General features: G+C 38.9%; 1 protein-coding gene across 1 annotated transcript; it reads left to right on the forward strand.

Moving 5' to 3' along the window:
* The first annotated feature begins 1,076 nt into the window (after window positions 1–1,076).
* LOC127414751 (outer dense fiber protein 2-like) lies at window positions 1,077–20,690 on the forward strand. Its single transcript, XM_051652991.1, has 19 exons — window positions 1,077–1,898; window positions 2,201–2,345; window positions 2,442–2,543; window positions 2,655–2,834; window positions 3,902–4,089; window positions 4,197–4,326; window positions 4,473–4,604; window positions 4,748–4,822; window positions 7,064–7,135; window positions 7,326–7,442; window positions 7,650–7,835; window positions 10,409–10,518; window positions 15,367–15,502; window positions 16,078–16,188; window positions 16,273–16,536; window positions 18,496–18,596; window positions 18,758–18,908; window positions 20,223–20,348; window positions 20,526–20,690. Exons 2-19 carry the CDS (start codon window positions 2,232–2,234, stop codon window positions 20,688–20,690), a joined length of 2,460 nt encoding a protein of 819 aa, XP_051508951.1. The 5' UTR covers window positions 1,077–1,898; window positions 2,201–2,231.
* The last annotated feature ends 109 nt before the right edge of the window (window positions 20,691–20,799 follow it).

A 20,799-nucleotide genomic window follows, 5' to 3' on the forward strand; every position in this document is an offset into this window, starting at 1 on the left:
GATTTTTTATGCATGTCGTCTTGGACTTACACTGACACAGCGGTGTGGATGTAGCATCATTCATCATTCAAACGCAATAGTTTTCAGTTACTGATGCCTTTTTAGAAATTCGATATTCACAGTCAACCCTGATTAGTTTAATCCATGAGTGAAATTGTCCAGTAACAGAGCGGTTACTAAGATTAAAGGAATAGTTCACCCAAAAATGAAAATTCTCTCATAATTTACTCACTCTTATGCCATCCCAGATGTGTTTGACTTTCTTTTTTCAGCAGAACAAAAATGAACATTTTTAGAAGAATATCTCAGCTCTTTTGGTCCTTACAATGCAAGTGAAGACAAAATTCTGAAGCTCCAAAATTCAGCGTAAAAATAATCCATAAGACTCGAGTGGTTAAATCAGTGTCTTCAGAAGCAATTTGATAGGCATGGGAGAGAAACAGATCAATATTTTAGTAAATTTTTACTGTAAATTCTCCTCCCTGCTCAGTCTAACTCCACTTTAACTTTCACATTCTTCTCTTGTTTTTGGTGATTCATATCCTTCATACATAAGCACCCTACTGGGCAAGGAGAAGAATTTCTAGCAAAAATGGACTTATTGATATTGATCTTACTGATCATATTGATATTAATACTAATAATCTGTTTCTCACCCACACCCATCATATCACTTTTATGCTGACTTTATGCTTTTTGGATCATCAAAATTTTGGCACTTGCGTTGTATGGACCTACAGAGCTGCAGAAGAAAGTCATACACATCTGTGATGACATGAGGGTGAGTAAATGATGAGAGTATTTTCATTTTTGGGTGAACTATCTCTTTAAGTCAGTAGTATTCGGCTGATCATGTGATTCTAACATGGCAGCCCCCATGTGCGGACCCTCTCCATGTAGAATAAAACAGCTTTTATAAGGCAACTGATATGACTGAAGTCTTCATCTGGACATGATTTAATTTATGTTTCAAAATTACACTTAATTTCTTAAGGAGTACTTTTTTAACAAGGAACAAATAACACTTTTAATCATAAGTTTTATATTTCAAGTTCTCCAAAAACAAATAAGCGGAATGGATACATGTCAGAACAGTTTGACCATTGTATGAATACTCTTGACAATTAAATAATAGAAAACAAGTCATACATACATTGTAGTTTCCAAAGTATCAGATATTGTTTTCTGATTTAGTGTTCAGTGGTTTTAAAAGCATAGATACCATGAAACCCCTGGTTTAAACAAATGTTTTAAGTAAATTTGCATGACCATAATGTGTCTGAACATTTTACTTTTATAATTCCCATTATTCTGAATGGTAATTCTCGTTAAAACTCGTGTTGTTTAAAGTCATACTGGTAAAGTGAGTAAAAAATATTTTACCAACACGGTAAAATCTTTATATGCACAAAACTATTTTCAAAATTAACAAATTACCCTATTCAAATTCAAGATCACATCATCACACACGGTTGGAGCGCTGATTATTATTATTATTATTATTATTATTTATATAAAAAAAAAAAAGAATTTTCAAATGTTTTGTAGAGACGTTATGGGAGAAGTAGCGGAGATGAGCGCGAGCCGGAGCGAGTTTTTATTATAATTATTATTATTTTACTGGATATTTCGAACCTGAGGGAGGTTCAAGATCGTCCTGAACATAACAACGCGTCGTTACCTTAGAAACAGAATACGCTTCATTTCATTGGGTGTTAAACACACTTCTGAAATATTTTCGCTGAAGTTTCGAATCAGCCAATGAGATGCGATATAAAAGTTTGAGGGCGGGACTTGTGCCGTCAGACGCGTCTCTGATTGGAGGCTATTGTTGTCCATGCGAGAGTCTACCGGGTATTGCAAACAACATTTCACAGGGGACGCAACGCTGTTTTGAGGTTAGTGGCTAAATTTTATTTGCATAAAATTTATAAAAGTACATAAAGAAATTTGTCAATGCACTTCGAATCAATTGACATGAACTGGCCATTTAAAATATCCGAAGCGTGAACATAAATAAAGGATTAAGAGAACAGGGATAGACGTGACCGAGGACAACTAGTCCTTCTGTTTATCATATATATATATATATATATATATGAATGTCCTAATCCTAACACACCTGTTAAAATATACTACAAGTTTATGACACACTGCTGCTAGTGAATTTTGTCGGACTCCTAAAACACATCAAATAAAGACTCCAGGTCCAGTCCCATTGAATTGAAGGGATGAAAACACGGTCGTCATCTCCACCCGTCCACGTTCATGTCCCTGACTCAACATCTGTACATGTCCACCTGAAGAAAAGTTCACAGAAGTGTCCAGCAGTGCCACCCAGCCAGGTCAGTCTACAGGCCCTCTGTCATTCCAGTCTACAGCTACCATATTTGATTTACTTGGTCCTATATTGAAATCACTCATCACAAATCTATCTTCAGCAAGGTAAAGGGAGCCATTTACGATCCACTGCCAGTGTGAAGGTACGAGCTCCCTGGGTTCCTCCTGGAAAGGCATCTAGACGAAGGGAATACAAGTGGGAGGTTTGCTTAGTCTTATTCACTATCTCCCAGTACATATAACAACTAAAACAGCTCTAAATGAGTAATTTTAACTCTGAATAATTGGATTTGATTGACCAAATGTATCATCAGGGGGCGACACGCTGTTTGGAGATCACACCAGGACCGGCCACTGACCCTTCTTCGCCTCCTCTGAGGCTCACTGATTTGTCCAGCGAAGAGGATGATGCAAGAGGAGTAATTGCCAACATCCCCAAATATGAGCGAAAGATTGAAAATCTTATGTCAGAGGTTGAATCTATGAGAAGTGAGGTATGGATGGCAAATTATTAAGACTAATTAGATTGTCTGCTCAGAATTCACTCATGGTTTGACCAAGTATTTAATGTTGAAGTTAGCGACATGGTGGGTTTTAAAGAGGTCATGAAATGCTCTTTTTTTTTTTTTTTTTTTTTTTTTACGTTTTGCGATTGGGTCCAAGTGTTTTAAGTTCCCCATCCTTCAATAACAATTCCTTTGCAAAGCTTGAATCGTTTTATGACTGGTTCACAAGCAGTTCACACTGATATTAGCTGAAAAAACATGCAGTCCACGCCGAAATACACTGAAGACATCCAAATGACACACATTCATAGTCCAAAGCACGGTGTGAACTAGATGCACACACATACAGTTTCCATTATCATCCTGCACTGAAATGCACATCGCCGGAAACGCATCAGACCAGTCATAGACGTTCATCTAGTGCATGTTTACATACACCAACAATTAAAAATAGCGCATATGGGAGAAAGAACGTGCCTATGAAGCGTTTGTGCTCAAAACAGCAAGAGGTAGAGCAGCTGAATGAAACAGAATGAGGTCTCTTTTTCAGAGTTGTAACTTGACAATGCATCTTTTAAAAGTGTTATGAGATAAATGTCAATGGTCAAAGATGTCTGTCTAGTGCATGTTTATATACAAAAATTCTAAATAGTCCAGATGGGTCCCCTTTGGTGTTCAGGAATAATTAGGCCAAACTAGGCCTATCTGTCCAGCTCTCGCTTTCTGAGTTCGAACAGAGCACCAGTGGGTGGGGTCAAGGGTGTGATGATGTAAAGCAGGCATTTATGTTTTTTGGCTGTAGAGGCAATCATGAATTAATGAGCCCCCTAGTGACGTAGGGAAGTCACGGAAGTAGAAAACAAGGCATTTTTTGCAGATTGATTTCAATAAATGATTTTATTTAATTGGGGATTAAGTTTTGAGTTCTGAAATTTACAGTATGTTTTTATAGTAGACTGACCTCGGCTCTTATATGTCAAAATATCAAAGAAAATTTGATTCCTCATGACATGACCCCTTTAAATGTTAAAACGCTCTCCATGGACACTCTATAGGTAAAGCTACGGCAAACAGAGGACCAGTTGAAGCACCAGTCACAGCAGTTGAGTGCCTGTCACCGTTTGATTGACCAACATGATGAAAAACTAGAGGAAGCCAATAAGGACTTGAGGAGGTCAAAGCATGAGAATTCTGATTTCCGGAGCACTGTAGATGGGGCGCATGGCGAGCCTGGTCAATTAAGGTACAGTATTATACTTCCAGGTTTATTTGTCTCATTAGCTTTTGGACAGAGGACTGCTCTAAAGTGAGCGATATTGAAAGTCCTTTAAATGTTCTCTATGTTGACAGGTCAGAAACAGAACCTCCGCACCAGGAGATAGAAACGCTGCTTAGGAAACTGGTGGAGGCTGAGATAGACGGCCAAGCCGCAGTCAAACAAGTGGTGGATCTCAGGGAAACCATGGGCAAACTTAGGAAGGTAGGAAGATGGCAAAACTGTGCAATTGTTTTTATATAGCTCATGTCAGTAACTGGCTTGATATTTATGGCTAGATCCTTTTGAAAAGGACTGAAATCCCTGTAAACCCCTGAAATCTTATTGCATGGGTAAATAAATGTGTGCAGGACAAAAAACAGTCAAAGATGTACTCTGATCAGCTGGGTCGGCAACATGAGCTACTAGAGCAGAAGTTTAACACCTTTGAAGAGACAAACCGCACTCTCCGACGACTTCTGAGGGTGCAGCATGGACAGGAGGTACAAAACAGTTCCTGCACACATACTGAATTTGTGTCTCATCTTTTATTTGAGACATTAGTTCTGCAGTATTGTGTATATGCTATAGATCAATATTTTTTTTTATGAATAAAGTTTTGTTTTGTCCCTGCTTTGTACCACAGACAGATGCGCTGCGGATGTCTGATGAGAGGGAGATACTAATGAGGAAACTAGCTGATTCTGAGGCTAAAAAAAGGGTTTGTAATCTAACAGCCACATTTTTTGTGTGCTTGATTATAATTGTGTATATCCAGGGCCGTAGCTAATGGGGTGAAAGGTGGTAATGATTCTACGGGCCCACAGGTCCAGGGTGGCCCACAACAAATTTTAAACTGTTTTTTTTTTTATATGAAATGGGCCCAGACAATATACAGTCAGAGGGCCCAGAATTCCTTGCTATGGCCCTGTGTATATCCATACTTTGTTAGTATATTGGTTTGGAATATAATTGATGTATAATTGTAAATAATATCCTAGAGGTCGACCGATAGTGGATTTTGCTGATACAGATAACTAAAGTGGTGGAAAGGGCAGATAACCGATTTTACGGCCAATAATATTTTTTATTGATTTATAGAATGTTAAAATGAAATTACATTTCTTAGTCTTTACTTACGAAGTAAGAATGGTGCATTCATTTACCACTTACTGGATTTAGATACATTGTCGCCTTTTTTATTCATTCTTGTGGCAGAAGTGCACATTCTTGTGCAAAAGTATATATTTGTACACTTTTAGGATACATGGATCATGTGTGTGGCATCACATCTTTGTGTGTACAATTAAAAGTGTATATGGCCTATATGTGTTTTTGCACGTGACAGAAGAGAGAGAGAGAGAGAGAGAGAGAATTACTTACTACACTGACATGCATTTCTGTGCCCTCAATGTTCCTCCAAACAGAAATATTTTGTCCCCTACTTTTTCTGACACATAAGTACTTTGATATAGTCCATCACGCATGCACTGTAAATGAAGTCCAATGACAGATACCACATCAATTCAGCATGTGCATTACCAAGGCATAGAGACTACGAGAGTCCAAAATGACAAAATCCCAATACTAACTAGAAAAAACAAACAAACAAAAAAACAAATTGGTGTAAGGCAGGACTTTTAACTATAAACAAGCCCGAAATACACAGTTGACTCTTATTTTGAAACTGTTGAGACTTGCCTCTTTTACAATGCTCTGTGTAAATATATACCAAATTAAGCTTTTTATAGCCTATATATTTCACCAGATGAAGGGTTTCGTCAATAAATTTTTCATCAGATGAGATTTAATGAGGAATAAGGTTAATTATTATCACCAACATATGAAGTTGGAGACACATTATATGTGCTGACGGGGAACATTTCTAATATACTCACATTTTTCTTTGCATGCCCTTGCTTCAATTTTGAAAACTTGGTTCTCTAATCAAAATAACAAAAAGTGCACTGAAGTGAGGAAAAAAAATAAAAAATGGTCAATGATGAAAGATTTAAATTCAGCAAATCCCCATGAGGAGTCAGTGATTGTTTTTTTATTTCACCTCTAGAGGCTGCTTTTATACTTTAATACCAAGATGTTCTAACTGTAGAATTCGCCAGCGGCGGCCACAGAGGAACATGGAGAAATAATTATAATATATATTTTTTTTAACTATCGGCATGGATTTTGTCCGAAGTATCGGCACCAATTAATCGGTAAAACAGATATATCTGTCTACCTCTATAGTATACCCACATCTGTGTATTCATATTATTTGTGAGCAAAGCTTAATATACATATAGGGATGTTGCATAATGCGTGAATGCAGAGATTTTAGTTTTAGTCATGGTCATGGTCAGAAATTCCTTGATAAAGGGAAAGTTCACCCCAAAGTTTTTAATTCTCATTATTTACTCACCCTCATACCATCCCAGATGTTTCTTCAGCAGAACACAAAGACCTTTGAAACTCAAAATCACATAAAAGCAGCATAAAAGTAATCCATACAACTCTAGTGGTTTAATAAATGTCTTCAGAAGCGATGCAATCACTTTGGATGAGAAACAGAACAATATTTCAATCCTTTTTTACTATAAATCTCGACTTTCACTTTTTTTGAATGTGGAGATTTATAGTAAAAAAGGACTTAAATATAGATCTGTTTCCCACCCACACCTATTATATCACTTCTGAAGACATTTATTTAACAACTGGAGTCCTATGGATTACTTTTACGTGTTCTTTATGTGATTTCTCGAGCTTGAATGTTCTGGTCACCATTCAATTGCATTGTATGGACCTACAGAGCTAAAATATTCTTCTAAAAATCTTAATTTGTGTTCTGCAGAAGAAAGAAAGTCATACACATCTGGGATGGCATGAAAGTGAGTAAATGAAGAGAGAATTTACATTTTTGGGTGAACTATTCCTTTAATAGTGTTATTCTCACATTACCTTTTAGAAACTTGAGGCTAAACTCAACAACAAGGAAAGGGAGGCCAATCAGCTAGCTGACAATTTGGAAACCGAAAAGGTAATAATGATTTCCACTCCCCAGTTCTCTTTACTTTTATATTAACTTGCATAAAACATTTTCCACAGCATGTCACCTCTTCTATTTTTCTATTAATACTGATTTGTGTTTAGTACATTTGCAACATTGTTGACGCTGACCTTATATTCAGGAGTTTTTTTTCAAAAAGGTGCTATCTTTGTTGTCTCAGGACCATCTGAGAGGCACCGGAGAGCTTTCCAAGGTTCTTGAATCCACCCGTAGTCGTCTCCAGAACCAGCTGCACAAGAAAGAGGCTGAAAATAACCAGCTGGAGACTCAGATCCATGTAAGCCAATCTCACACGTCTAAAGGCCAAAATTGGAACACCTATCTCAAAGCTCTATCTTTTTCCAAGATTTATGGTTTTCATTTAAATTAATGTAGTGGTATGTCATACAGAGATGGGCATCATAAATCATGAGGCCCAGAGTACTACATGCCGTAATATAAAACAAAACATGATAATAAGTTGTTCTCCTGTGCTGTGGCTCAGAGGCTGGAGAGCACGGTGCAGCAACAGCAGGTGGAGATTCAGGGTCTGCTGGAGCAGATGAGAGAGTTGAAGCAGCACTGTGAAGGGGACAGAGACATCCACAACCAGGTCTTGGAGGACCAGAGAAAACGGGCTGAACAAAGTGTGAATACAGCAGCCCAGCTCTCTACACAACTCCTGGAGAAGGTATGGAAGCGCAAGAGGCCAAATTTACTAGATGCTCTTCTGTTCTCTGGTTCATTTTATGGATCCCTAGATTTCTCTGCATTATGAGGCACTAATTGGTAAAATATTTCTTACCAAGAAATACTGTGGCGGTACATTTGTACAGTTATAGTATCAAATAGTAATAGCATGGAACTTTGATATACAGTTGAAGTCAGAAGTTTACATACACTAAGTTAAATGTGCCTTTAAGCAGCTTGGAAAATTCCAGAAAATGATGTCAAGCCTTTAGACATTTAGCTTCTGATAGGAGGTGTACTGAATTGGAGGTGTACCTGTGGATGTATTTTAAGGCCTACCTTCAAACTCAGTGCCTATTTGCTTGACATAATGGGAAAATCAAAAGAAATCAGCCAAGACCTCAGAAAATAATTGTGGACCTCCAAGTCTGGTTCATCCTTGAGAGCAGTTTCCAAACGCCTGAAGGTACCACATTCATCTGTACAAACAATAGTACGCAAATATAAACTCCATGGTACCACGCAGCCATCATAGCACTCAGGAAGGAGACGCATTCTGCCTCCTAGAGATGAACATAGTTTGGTGCGAAAAGTGCAGATCAATCCCAGAACAACAGCAAAGGACCTTGTGAAGATGCTGGAGGAAACAGGTAGACAAGTATCTATATCCACAGTAAAACGAGTCCTATATTGAGATAAACGGAAAGGCTGCTCAGCAAGGAAGAAGCCACTGATCCAAAACTGCCATAAAAAGCCAGACTACAGTTTGCAAGTGCACATGGGGACAAAGATCTTACTTTTTGGAAAAATGTCCTCTGGTCTAATGAAACAAAAATTGAACTGTTTGGCCATAATGACCATCGTTATGTTCGGAGAAAAAAGGGTGAGGCTTGGAAGCCGAAAAACATCCCAACTGTGAAGCATGGGGGTGGCAGCATCATGTTGTGGGGGTGCTTTGCTGCAGAAGGGACTGGTGCACTTCACAAAATAGATGGCATCATGACGAAGGAAAATTATGTAGATATATTGAAGCAAAATCTCAAGACATCAGCCAGGAAGTTAAAGCTCGGTCACAAATGGGTCTTCCAAATGGACAGTGACCCCAAGCATACCTCCAAAGTTGTGGCAAAATGGTTTAAGGACAACAAAGTCAAGGTAGTGGAGTGGCCATCACAAAGCCCTGACCTCAATCCAATAGAGCTACTTTGACTTAAATGCACATCAGATATTTTGAGTTTGCTATTCACAAAAAGCATCTGCTGATGTGGACCATTCCTTGCAAAAAAGAGATTTTAGAAGACCTATGATCAAGAATTGTTGCTTTGCATAAAGCTGGAAAGGGTTACAAAGTTATCTTGAAGAGCTTAGATATTCATCTGTCTACAGTTATAAAAAATTTCTATAAATGGAGACGATTTAGTACTGTGGCTACTCTCCCTAGAAGTGACTTTCTAGCCAAGATGACTCAAAGGGCACACCACAGAATGCTCAATGAGGTTAAGACATGAAGGAGTAATCGGAACTGGTTAACACCTCTGTTCATGAGTCTACTTGTGATGCTTCAGTCAGAGGATCCAGGTGCAGATGGTTTATTAGAATCCAACAAAGTAGCAGGTGAAACATTACAGGGCAAAATCCAAAGGCATATAGATTTAGACAGGCAAAGAGTTGAGAACCACAGATCCAAACAAACAGAAAAGGCAAGCATGAGAGTATACAAACAATCTCACAACAGTACACTGAATGAACTTCCTTTTTACTGGCAAACAGCAAGTGACATGCAAGTCCTAGTATTCTGGTGAGAGCAACCTCTGGTGGTTTGGGGTTGCATCAGCGTCCATTGGCATGACACTACTATACGGAAAACATTAAACAGCCATGGAGTTCATGGCAGGACACCACGAAGGAAGCCGCTGCTTTCCAACAAAAACAATGACTGAAGTTAAAGTGTGTGCAAGCAAGGAGGCCTACAAACTTGACTCCGTTACACCAGTTCTGTCTGGAGGAATGGGCCAAAATTCCAGGAACTTATTGTTAGAAGCTTGTGGAAGGCTACCCAAAACGTTTCACCCAAGTTAAACAATTTAAAGGCAATGCTACCAAGTACTAAAAAAGTGTATGTAAACTTCTGACCCACTGGGAATGTGATGAAATAAATAAAAGCTGAAATAAATCAATCTCTCTACTATTATTCTGACATTTCACTTTCTTAAAATAAAGTAGTGATCCTAACTGACCTAAGACATGGAATGTTTTCTACAGTTAAATGTCAGGAATTGTGAAAAACTGAGTTTAAATGTATTTGGCTAAGGTGTATGTAAACTTCTGACTTCAGCTGTAAATGCACTGATTCTGAATGATCAGTGATCACCATTTATTATTTTTACTTTATATTTAGTACTTAAAACATTGGACTACCGTGGTACTTAGCCCAAATAACATGGTAATACCATGGCACTCTTTGTCAGTGTATTAATTTGAAGAGGTGATTTAAAAAAAAAAAAAAAAAATTATGTTTGCCTGTATGAACTATGCAGTGTGAACTATGGTTGTTTTTGTGTGTCATCCTCTCAGGCGACTCAGTTAGCGGATGCTCTCTCTTCTGCTGAGGAGCTTAGGCAGCGTTACTCCAAACAGAACAGAGAGAAGAGCCAACTCGAGCTGGAGATCACCACATTAAACAAGTCAGTGACTCACTTTTATCCATTTACTTTAAGCTCAGACTAGTCTTGGTCTATAATTGATTATTTTTATGTGAATTATGGACTGTTTCTGACTAATTTATTGCAGTGGGGCCTGTATGGTTGACAAATTCTCTTTCTACTTATTTGTCCTGCCTTTAAAATATTAATGACTGACAATCAAATTAAAGCAAAAAAGCTTAATTATTGTATTTAAAGGGATAGTTCACCCAAAAATGAAAGTTCTCTCATCATTTACTCACCATCCTGGATGTGTATGACTTTCTTCTGCTGAACACAAACAACGATTTTTAGAAGAGTATCTCAGCTCTGTTGGCCCTCACAATGCAAGTGAATGGGTACCAACATTTTTAAGCTCCAAAGGACATAAAGGCACCATAAAAGTAATCCATAAGACTCCAGTGGTTAAATCCATGTCTTCAGAAGTGATATGATAGGTGTGGGTGAGAAACATAAATATTTAGGTCCTTTTTAACAATCTCCATTTTCACATTCTTTAGGGGCCAAGTCCCGAAGGGGCTGTTGTATCCGTATTATTCTGGCTGGGAGTCTATGGCAGCACTATGAACCGTACAAAGGAAAATGATGAAATTTGGCACACTGATAGGGGTGGGCATAAATAGCCACAATACCAAATTTGTGGTCTCTAGGTCATACTCAATAGCACCTCCACCAGTTCAAAAATTAACTTTTCTTTTGAACCGTTTGTCCTAGACACAATTCTTTTTTTTTTGTCTGATTACTGTCCTCCTGATGATTCAAATGGACTCCTCACATTAAATGGGCGGCCATTACAGAGGCAGCCATCTTGGATTATGATGTTTACCTTTCAAACTTTGTCTGATTTGTCCAAATGATGGCTCAAAATAATCTCCAGACTGAGCCGCACAGAACTGACCAGAAATAATTTAAATTTGTGCTACCATTCAGAAATTATGCCAACGCGAATTTAACGAGGTCGACCTGAAAATGGATTTGAGGCGGTATATCGGCAACCCTTTGTCCTATCGAAAAGAAATTTGGAATGCTTCATCAGGACCATGATCCGAGGTAACATGCAAAGTTTGGTGACAGCGCCACCTATGGATAGAATAATTTTGCCTGAAAATTTTGAACCGTCGGCACGGATTTCGAACAGCGCTGCCGAGTATGCACTTAGCGAATCTCCGCTCTTTTCCTAACAAACGGACGAACTACATCTCCTCACCCACACAAACAAGGAATTTTCAACCTCCTGTGCTTCACAGAAACCCGGCTGAGTGAAGCCATTCTGGACAGCGCATTACATCTGCCGGGCTTCCAGCTGTTCAGAGCGGATCGCACCGCGGAGTTAACGGGGAAAACGAGAGGCGGTGGAACATGCTTTTATATCAGTGAAAGTTAGTGTACAGATGTAACAACGTTAAAGAGGATGTGCTGTCCTAATTTGGAAGCGTTCTTTATTAACTGTAAGCCTTTCTACTCGCCGTGGGAGTTTTCCTCGTTTATTCTGGTGAGTGTGTATATCGCACCAAACGCGTGTTTGAATGCAGCAGCGCTGCAACAGCTGGCTGATCAAATCACAGACATGGAAATACAATACCCGAACTCAGTTATTATTATTCTTGGGGATTTTAACAAAGCAAATCTCACACGGAACTGCCCAAATACAAACAGCACATCACATGCCCCACCAGAGACAGGAACATACTGGATCATTGTTATACAACAATAAAGGATGCATATCTCTCTGTCCCTAGAGCAGCTTTGGGACTCTCTGATCACTGTCTGGTTCATCTTCTTTCAACCTACTGGCAGAAATTAAAATCAACCAAGCCAGTAGTAAGGAATGTAAAGAGATGGACCAATGAAGCAGAGCAGGAACTACAAGCCTGCTTCGATTGCATGGATTGGAGTGTTTTTGAGGCTGCAGCCACATACCTGGATGAGCTCACGGATACTGTTACATCATATATCAGTTTCTGTGAGGATAAGTGCATTCCTACTAGGACTTACTTAAAGTTCAACAATGACAAACCTTTACAGCAGAGCTCAGGCAGCTTCGTCAGGCGAAAGAGGATGCTTACAGGGGTGGGGATAAAGTCTTGTACAATTAGGCCAGGGACACACTGAACAGGGAAATCAGAGTGGCTAAAAGGAGATACTCTGAGAAGCTGGAAAAACAAGTTTTCAGCTAACGACCCTGCATCAGTGTGGAGTGGCATGAAACAACTCTGTTGGCTGATGACCTGAATGTGTTCTACTGCAGATTTGAAAGGCCCAATCTCACACCCCACACCCACTCTGACCTTCACTTCACACAAACACCAACACCTCCTGCAACCCCCCTCCTCCCCCCTCCTGCTACTGAACCTGCACTTAAGATCTGTGAAGATGATGTGAGTCTTTCAGAAACAAAAGATGAGGAAGGCTTCAGGCCCAGATGGCATCTCACCAGCGTGTCTTCGATCCTGTGCTAACCAGCTGGCCCCCATCTTCACACAGATCTTCAGTAGATCACTGGAGCAGTGTGAAATCCCATGCTGCTTCAAATGCTCAGTCATTATTCCTGTCCCAAAGAAACCAAAAATCACAGGACTTAATGACTACAGACCTATCGCCCTGACGTTTGTGGTCATGAAATCATTTGAGAGACTGGTGTTGGCCCACCTGAAGAACATCACTGGACCCTTTCTAGATCCCCTTCAATTTGCTTATCGAGCAAACAGGTCTGTGGATGATGCAGTCAACATGGGATTGCATCATATCCTGCAACATCTGGACAGACCAGGGACATATGCAAGTATCCTTTTTGTGGAATTCAGTTCAGCTTTCAACACCATCATCCCAGCTATACTCCAGAATAAATTACACCAACTCTCTGTTCCCATGTCTATCTGTCAGTGGATTACCAGCTTTCTGATGGACAAGCAGCAGCTTGTGAGACAGGGGAAACTTACTTCTAGCACCTGTACAATCAGCACAATGATGTGTGCTCTCCCCACTACTCTTCTCCCTCTACACCAACGACTGCATCGTCAAGGACCCCTCTGTCAAGCTCCTGAAGTTTGCAGACGACACCACTGTCATCGGCCTCATCCGAGATAACGATGAGTCTGCATACAGAAGGGAGGTTAAACAGCTGGCTGTCTGGTGCAGTCAAAACAACCTTGAGCTGAACATGCTCAAAACGGTGGAGATCATTGTGGACTTTAGGAGAAACACCCCAACACTGTCCCCCCTCACCATTCTAAACAGCACTGTGGCAGCAGTGGAGTCATTCAGGTTCCTGGGCACTACCATCTCACAGAACCTGAAGTGGGAGACCCACATTGTGGAAAAAGGCCCAGCAGAGGTTGTACTTCATTCGCCAGCTGAGGAAATTCAACCTGCCACAGGCGCTGCTGATACAGTTTTACTCAGCAGTCATTGTGTCTGTCCTCTGCACTTCAGTAACTGTGTGGTTTGGAACTATACACTTCCAGAGTGAGGAAAAAGGCTGGAAAAATCACTCTGGACCCCACTCACCCTGCCCAATACCTTTTTGAACTGTTGCCTTTTGGCCGACGCTTCAGAGCTTTGAGCACCAGAACAGACAGGCACAGAAACAGTTTTTTTCCCTCAGGCTATCCATCTCATGAACAGTTAAATTGCCCCATTGAGCATTAACTATGTGCAATACACAGTTTAGTCTTTCTTATATTTATCCAACACATTCAACCTCTTCTGCCATTTCATTCCTCTGAGAGAGGAGAAAAAAAGAAAAAAAAAAACCTTTGCACTGTACATAACAGATTGTATTAGATTTGCACTACCCATGTGTATGTATGTATGTGTGTATAATAATTTTTTGTTTTTTATTATTATCTGTGTCTTGCTGCTGTTTTTGTATTGTTGTACACTGGAAGTTCCTGTCACCAAGACAAATTCCTTGTATGTGTAAGCATACTTGGCAATAAAGCTCATTCTGATTCTGATTCTAAGTCTTCTGAATTTGGCAGAGATAAATTTAATATTATTTTATATATATATAAAAAAACCTGCTGATCTCAGCTTGGAATATACAGTATCTTTGACATTTTTTAGCTGTGTCAACTGAATGGCCCAGTGGTTATCACATTGAAACACAAGTTGAAAGGTTGTGAGTTTGAGTCCAGGAAAGAGTGGTTTTAAAATTTGTACTTCTGTTTATCTCTGAGTCTTCATATTGTGCTTACTACAATGCAGACTGTACTTTATTGCGTAACTCCTGCTTCAATAATAATAATTTAAAAAAAACTAAGCTGTAACTGTTTTCTAAGAAATTGTTGTATACTCTGATTGTCTCTTTGATGTCGATTGTGGGGTGCAGAGGTTAGAGCTCTGGGCTTCAGTTCAAAGGACTGGGTGAACCCCAGTTCGCTACCCACTTCAGCTGGTGTAAGCGTTGTGACTTTGTTGTGTCTGACCTCTTTGCATTGTGCTTAGGGAAGGGCTTTAGGGCTTGGCCCCAATCATTGCTGCTTGCAGCTATATTCTTCTTTTGTTTTTGATGATTTGCATTATTTGTGCATATTGCCATCTAGTGGTCAGGGAGGATAATTTATAGTTAAAACAAACTTATAAACTGATCTATTTCTCACCCACACCTATCATATTGCTTCTGAAGATAACTTCTACAGAGCTGAAATTTTCTTTTAAGAATCTTTTGTGTTCAGCAGAAGAAAGTAAGTCATGCACATTTGGGATGGAATGAGGGTGAGTAAATGATTAGATATTTTTCATTTTTTGGTAAACTATCCCTTTAATGGAACACTAATGGACCTCTATGCAGTATCATGATGATGATGGTATGGTCTATTCTCATTGCAGTCGGCTCAGTGAGTTGACTGATCAGTTGCGCAGTTGTGAGGAGAAGTCCTGTGCTGAGAGAGAGGGGCTTCTCAGCCGTCTGCACTCCCTCACCTCAGAGACCACATCAACCAAACTGGAGAACCAGAGACTCAAGGCAATAATTATATTATATTGTGGATGTATATGTCAAGATTTTGTATTTCACACAAAACCATTCAAAATCTACACTGTTCCAAAAACTAGTCTACCTAGACAGAAGTTTCTATGCATCATAGTCACTCTTCCGAACTGCACTCTAAAAGGTTGGAAGCATAATTACCTGTAAAAGACTGCAAGTCCACATCACGTGCGGCACTCACGACAGGACCTAAGATACCTTCTTTTGGCCAAAATCTATGGCAGCATCGCAGGTTTGCTTTGTGGAGAAGGCAATCCCAGGGTGCGTTGCGAATAAAAAAAAATTAAAAAAAAATCGATGTCGCTTATGAATAAATTTAACTCAATATGGAAAAGTATTGATAAAAACAGTTTGATCTAATTCAAAATTGACTATTTTCCCAACATGTGTGTGTTTTATATATCTTTATGCTTATTAGAGATGATAGCTTAGCAACATATTAACATAAAATTCTGCTGGAATCAGTTGTAAGTCGAATATCCCATGCGCTTCACATGAGGAGTGTTCAACTATTCATTTTTGTGATTTATTTTGTATGTCTCCTCTATTAGACCACTCTGTCAACTACAGAAGACAGATTGTCTTTGTTTCAGTCTGAGGTGAAACAGCTGAAGATCTCTCTCAAAGACTTTGAGAGTCTGGTAGAGGGTTACAAGAGCCAGGTGCATTCAAAACACTGTCCTTCTAGCTCATAAAAATTTGTCTTCATTCAGGTTCAGTGCATTAACCTCTCAAAATGCTTGCAGCTGCAAAAGACACGGCTGGAGTCTGAGGAATACTCATTGAGGCTGGAGCTGGCAGAGGCGGCGGCACGGAGTGACCGTGCAGAGGTGGAGAGAGAGTTGGAACAGGGCCGCAAGCAGCTCCAGGTGAGGCTGAAGGAGCTGGAGGTGCTGCAGGATGCTCTGAAATGCTCTGAGGAGCAGCTCAGGGAGGTCAGAGAGAACATGCTCATGCAGGACAGGAGAAATGCAGAGCAGAACAGCACTCATTCTGAACTCAGGATCAAGGTAATGTTTACTGAGACCACACATGTGCACGTTCAAAGACCCCATGGAATTGCTTGATGAGTGCAATTTTTTTTGTCCTGTGTTGATATATTTTCTATTGAATAAATTTGGGCAGGTCATGATGAAGGACTCGTCCCTTTTCATTTTAAATAGCCAGTAGGCTGTTCTTACATCACAGCCAAGAATCTATTTGCTAGTCGGTTACAGGTGGTATTAGGGCTGGGCGATTAATAACATTTTATTTTCAATTACGAGTTCGGCTTCCAATGATTATGAAAACAAGATATTCGAGATAAAACAATTATTATGCCAATGAAACACCCCGACGTTATATCTTTAAAGCATCTTTTATTAAAGTTCAAATAATAAGGAAGCGGGTTATGAAAATAAACCGAAACTGGCATTTCTCTGCGGTCAGCGACACGTCTGAGTTGCGTGAAGTGACTGGGGGAGAGATTGTCACTCGTGCGTGTTTGCTGCAGCTAGAATGTAATGTGATGGCTGACGACGTAGTGAATCATAATATATGTGTCACGGTCACTGCATCTTGGAATGCAATATTTAATCAGGGCCCGACATTAACGCTTGTCCGGGACAAGTGGATTTTTGAAGGGGCAAGTGAAAGAGAATTTTACTTGCCCGACTGGACAAGCCGACTGATTAAAACGTCAGTAACAAAAAAATATTTGTGATAGCCTAGGCCTGTGACACTTATTAGAAAGTGACAAACTTCTGTTGAAAGTAATCCAGAGCACGTAATTTTATAATTCGCAAGCGATCTAGTAACAGCTGCACCGTTTGATTGACAGGCGGCATATATGTAAGATGAACATGCGCATGTTCTGAATATGCTCGTGCTATTGCGCACCTGAACCGTCAAATCCATTTCAAAACTCCACCAAAATGCCCGTCATGGTGAGGTATTCATGTAAACACAATGAGTTATGTCTAAAGTGAACATAAACAGCGGATTTGTATTAAAACGTCGGACTTGTAAGTATAAATGTAAGCTAATTGACCTGCTGCTGTCTAGTGTAGTGTGTCATTATAATAATCAAACAATCATAACAAGAAACGAGAAAACACTCACTGCTCTTGAGTAAATTTAGTAGCTTTAAAATGTATTAATGTATAATAATCATATAGTAAAGACCAGTAGTAGTTTTATGTTGCATTTCATTCTGAATGTTTCCTTGAATACTTGAAACTGCTGTTAAAAACTTTTAAAAATGCACTGAATTTTCTTAATTTGTATTTTTTGTTCTATTATTTTTAATCTATTTCTAATCATTGCTGTTTTTTATTATTTTATTACTGACTGTTTACTAGTCTTGAATAATTGAGAACCATTCTTCTATAATTAACAAATTAGTGTTATTATTTGTTGTGGTTTTAATGCTGGTATTGAGAATAGTCAAATTTCACTACAGACTACTGAAATTTTGGTATTGTGATAATGTATAGCCTTTATTGTACATGATAGATCTTGCTGCAATAACATGATGAAAAAGTAGATCTCATTCCATAGAACTATGAGCATCCATGCTGTAAATGGTGGCTTTTTTTATTTGACTACCATATGAAACATAAATGAATTATCATATGACAATAGCATCCTCCCCTACCCAGTGCTGTTTACATTTCAAGTTCAAGGAAATCCACTGTTAAAAAGACAATAATAAAAAGTTAATAAATGCACGATGTTTCCAAGTCAATGAGTAATTGCGTTAAATAATCGTGATCTCAGTATTGACCAAAATAATCATGATTTTTGCCATAATCGAGCAGCCCTAGGTGGTATTAGAGGGAGGAACATTTGGTCCATTTACTGGAAGAGAAAGACAAAAATTAGAATGTCTGTGCATCTGCTAAAAGATTAATGCTTTTAATGTTTCACCACAAATAATAGAATTAAATCAGGCTGTTATTATTATTTTGTCATAATTTATTTATATTTAGATGGAGCAGCAGAGTTGTCAAATAGAGACTGTCCAAGAGAAGAACTTGTTTTTGCTTGAAGAAAACACTCAGCTGAAACACTCTCTGGAGAACATGGAAAGGTCTGCAGCACATCCTCTGTATTATTAATATGGAAACTCTGCAGTGCACTATGAAAAAGACAACACCTACTACATACAACAAATCATGGCAATTCTTTCCCTTAGTTCCTTGGCAGTATTTCAACCATGTCACTTTTCTGTATCATTCTGTTGACATGCAGGAAGTTGGAAGAGGTGAGCACTCAGAACAGGGATATGCTTCAGGTTATTGCCAAGCGTGAAGAGACAATCCACAACACACAGCTGCGTCTCGAGGAGAAGACGCAGGAGTGCGACTCCCTCTTCAGACAAGCAGAGCAAGCACAGAGACAGGTCCTGACTATTTCTGTAGCATGTTTTTTTTTTTGTGTGTGTGTACTTGGGGCTTTAGTATGCTCCTTTACATACTAGGACAAGTTTATGGAATATTCTAATGACTGTTGTTTGACTGTTACTTGCAGGGTTCCCACACTTTTTGGCCAAATGAATTTCCATGATTTTTCTATGACCTTTATAATAATTTATAATAACTGAATGTCATTTTAGAGAGTCCTAGCTTGGATTTCAATTTGAATGTCATGTACCAATCTTTTGAAATAATAGATTTGCACTCTAGGAGACCTCACAAAGCAATAAAATATTTAAAAGGGGTCATGATATACTCTTTCATTTTTTATTATCTTCCCTGATAATGTTAAAACAAATTTCACCAAAGCAGTCAATTTAGTAATATGATCATCCACCCTGTCTCTGGCCCTCTGCCTGAAAAACTCTTGTTTAGGCCTCAGCATCTCGTTTAAACTTCAACGTAAACGGCCACTGTTATGATTGGCTAACATAACCCATAACATAACGTGCAGACCCTCAGATACAGCCATATTTGAAACTCAAGTCAGAAGAGAATAAAAAAGCTCCACAACATTATAAAACTAAATTTGAGGGTTTACATATAACGCACATCAGACACATTTCACCCGAAGTTTAAACTGTTCACTCAAGCACATCAGCACCATAAACAATCAAACAGTCATGACATTTTGAAATATTCATGAATGAAATGGTTTACGTACTGTTTTGCAATTTGGTCCAAGTGTTTTTAACTGCCCCATCCTTCAATAACAGTTCCTTTGCAAAGCTTGAATCATATTAAGACTGGTTCACAAGCAATTCACGGTGAAAAAAAAAACGTACATCGTCCAAAGCAATGTGAAACAAGATGTACATATTACAGTATCACCCTGCACTGATGTGCACGTTGCCGGAAACGCATCAAAACAGTCAGAAGACGTCCATCTAATGCATGTTTACATAAACCAACAATAAAAAATAATGCAGATGGGCTGCATCTTGATTCAGTTTTGAGTTCGGAAATTTGCAGTGTTTTTTTTAATTTTTTTATAGAATGACCTCGTATACGTAAAAATAAAGGAAAATTTTATTCCTCATGACATGGCCCTTTTTAGAACTGCACAAAACAAGATTTTTTTTTATATATATATATATATATACATATACATATACATATATATATATATATACTTTTCCAGCCCTGGAAATTCTCAGTTTTGCTATTCCCTGACAGGAACCCTGTACTTGTATAACTTTAGTATATGGATGCTTTGTCAAACTTAGCTTGTTTGTTCACAGATGGACCAGAGCCTAGAACGGATGTTGTCCAAAGAACGGTCAGCTCAGTCCAAAAAGCTGGATTTGGAGACCCAGTTGAGCCTGGCTAAAAATGAGCTGGGTCAGCTACGCCGCAGCAAAGACGATGTGAGTGTTCTCGGCAAGACTGTGACCTCTAAAACTTCTCATTGCACGACACTAAAGTGTCACAAGAAAATATTGAAAATCTTTAGGATTACACTATCGATCCTACAGAATCCTGTAGTAAAGTTGTCAGTATTGTGGCAAACAGCTTCTTATAATGGTGTTTTTTTTTTTTCTTAGATGGAGAAGCGATTTCAGTGCAAACTTCAAGACATGAAGAACCAGTTAGAGCAGATGAACAGCACCAATCGCAGCTTGCAGAACTATGTTCACTACCTTAAGGCCTCATACACTAATGTATTTGGAGACTCTGCACTCACAAGTTCACTGAACGTCCATATCTAAAGTGTGTCTGAGAATCAAATGAGCCGTTTCTTTATTTGAGTTATACTTGAACTTTTACCTCAATGACTTGATGAATTTCTTGACCTTCTAAAAACAATACACACAAACT

This window comes from Myxocyprinus asiaticus, chromosome 24, assembly GCF_019703515.2.
Source record: "Myxocyprinus asiaticus isolate MX2 ecotype Aquarium Trade chromosome 24, UBuf_Myxa_2, whole genome shotgun sequence".
Classification (NCBI taxonomy): Eukaryota; Metazoa; Chordata; class Actinopteri; order Cypriniformes; family Catostomidae; genus Myxocyprinus; species Myxocyprinus asiaticus.

What these genes read in the sequence shown, in the direction of transcription:
- LOC127414751 (XM_051652991.1), top strand. Translation starts at nt 2,232, where the DNA reads ATGAAAACACGGTCGTCATCTCCACCCGTCCACGTTCATGTCCCTGAC. An exon ending in GAAGGGAATACAAGTGGGAG is followed by an intron (nt 2,544 to 2,654) that starts GTTTGCTTAGTC and finishes ATGTATCATCAG; the next exon opens with GGGGCGACACGCTGTTTGGA. An exon ending in CTACACAACTCCTGGAGAAG is followed by an intron (nt 7,836 to 10,408) that starts GTATGGAAGCGC and finishes TCATCCTCTCAG; the next exon opens with GCGACTCAGTTAGCGGATGC.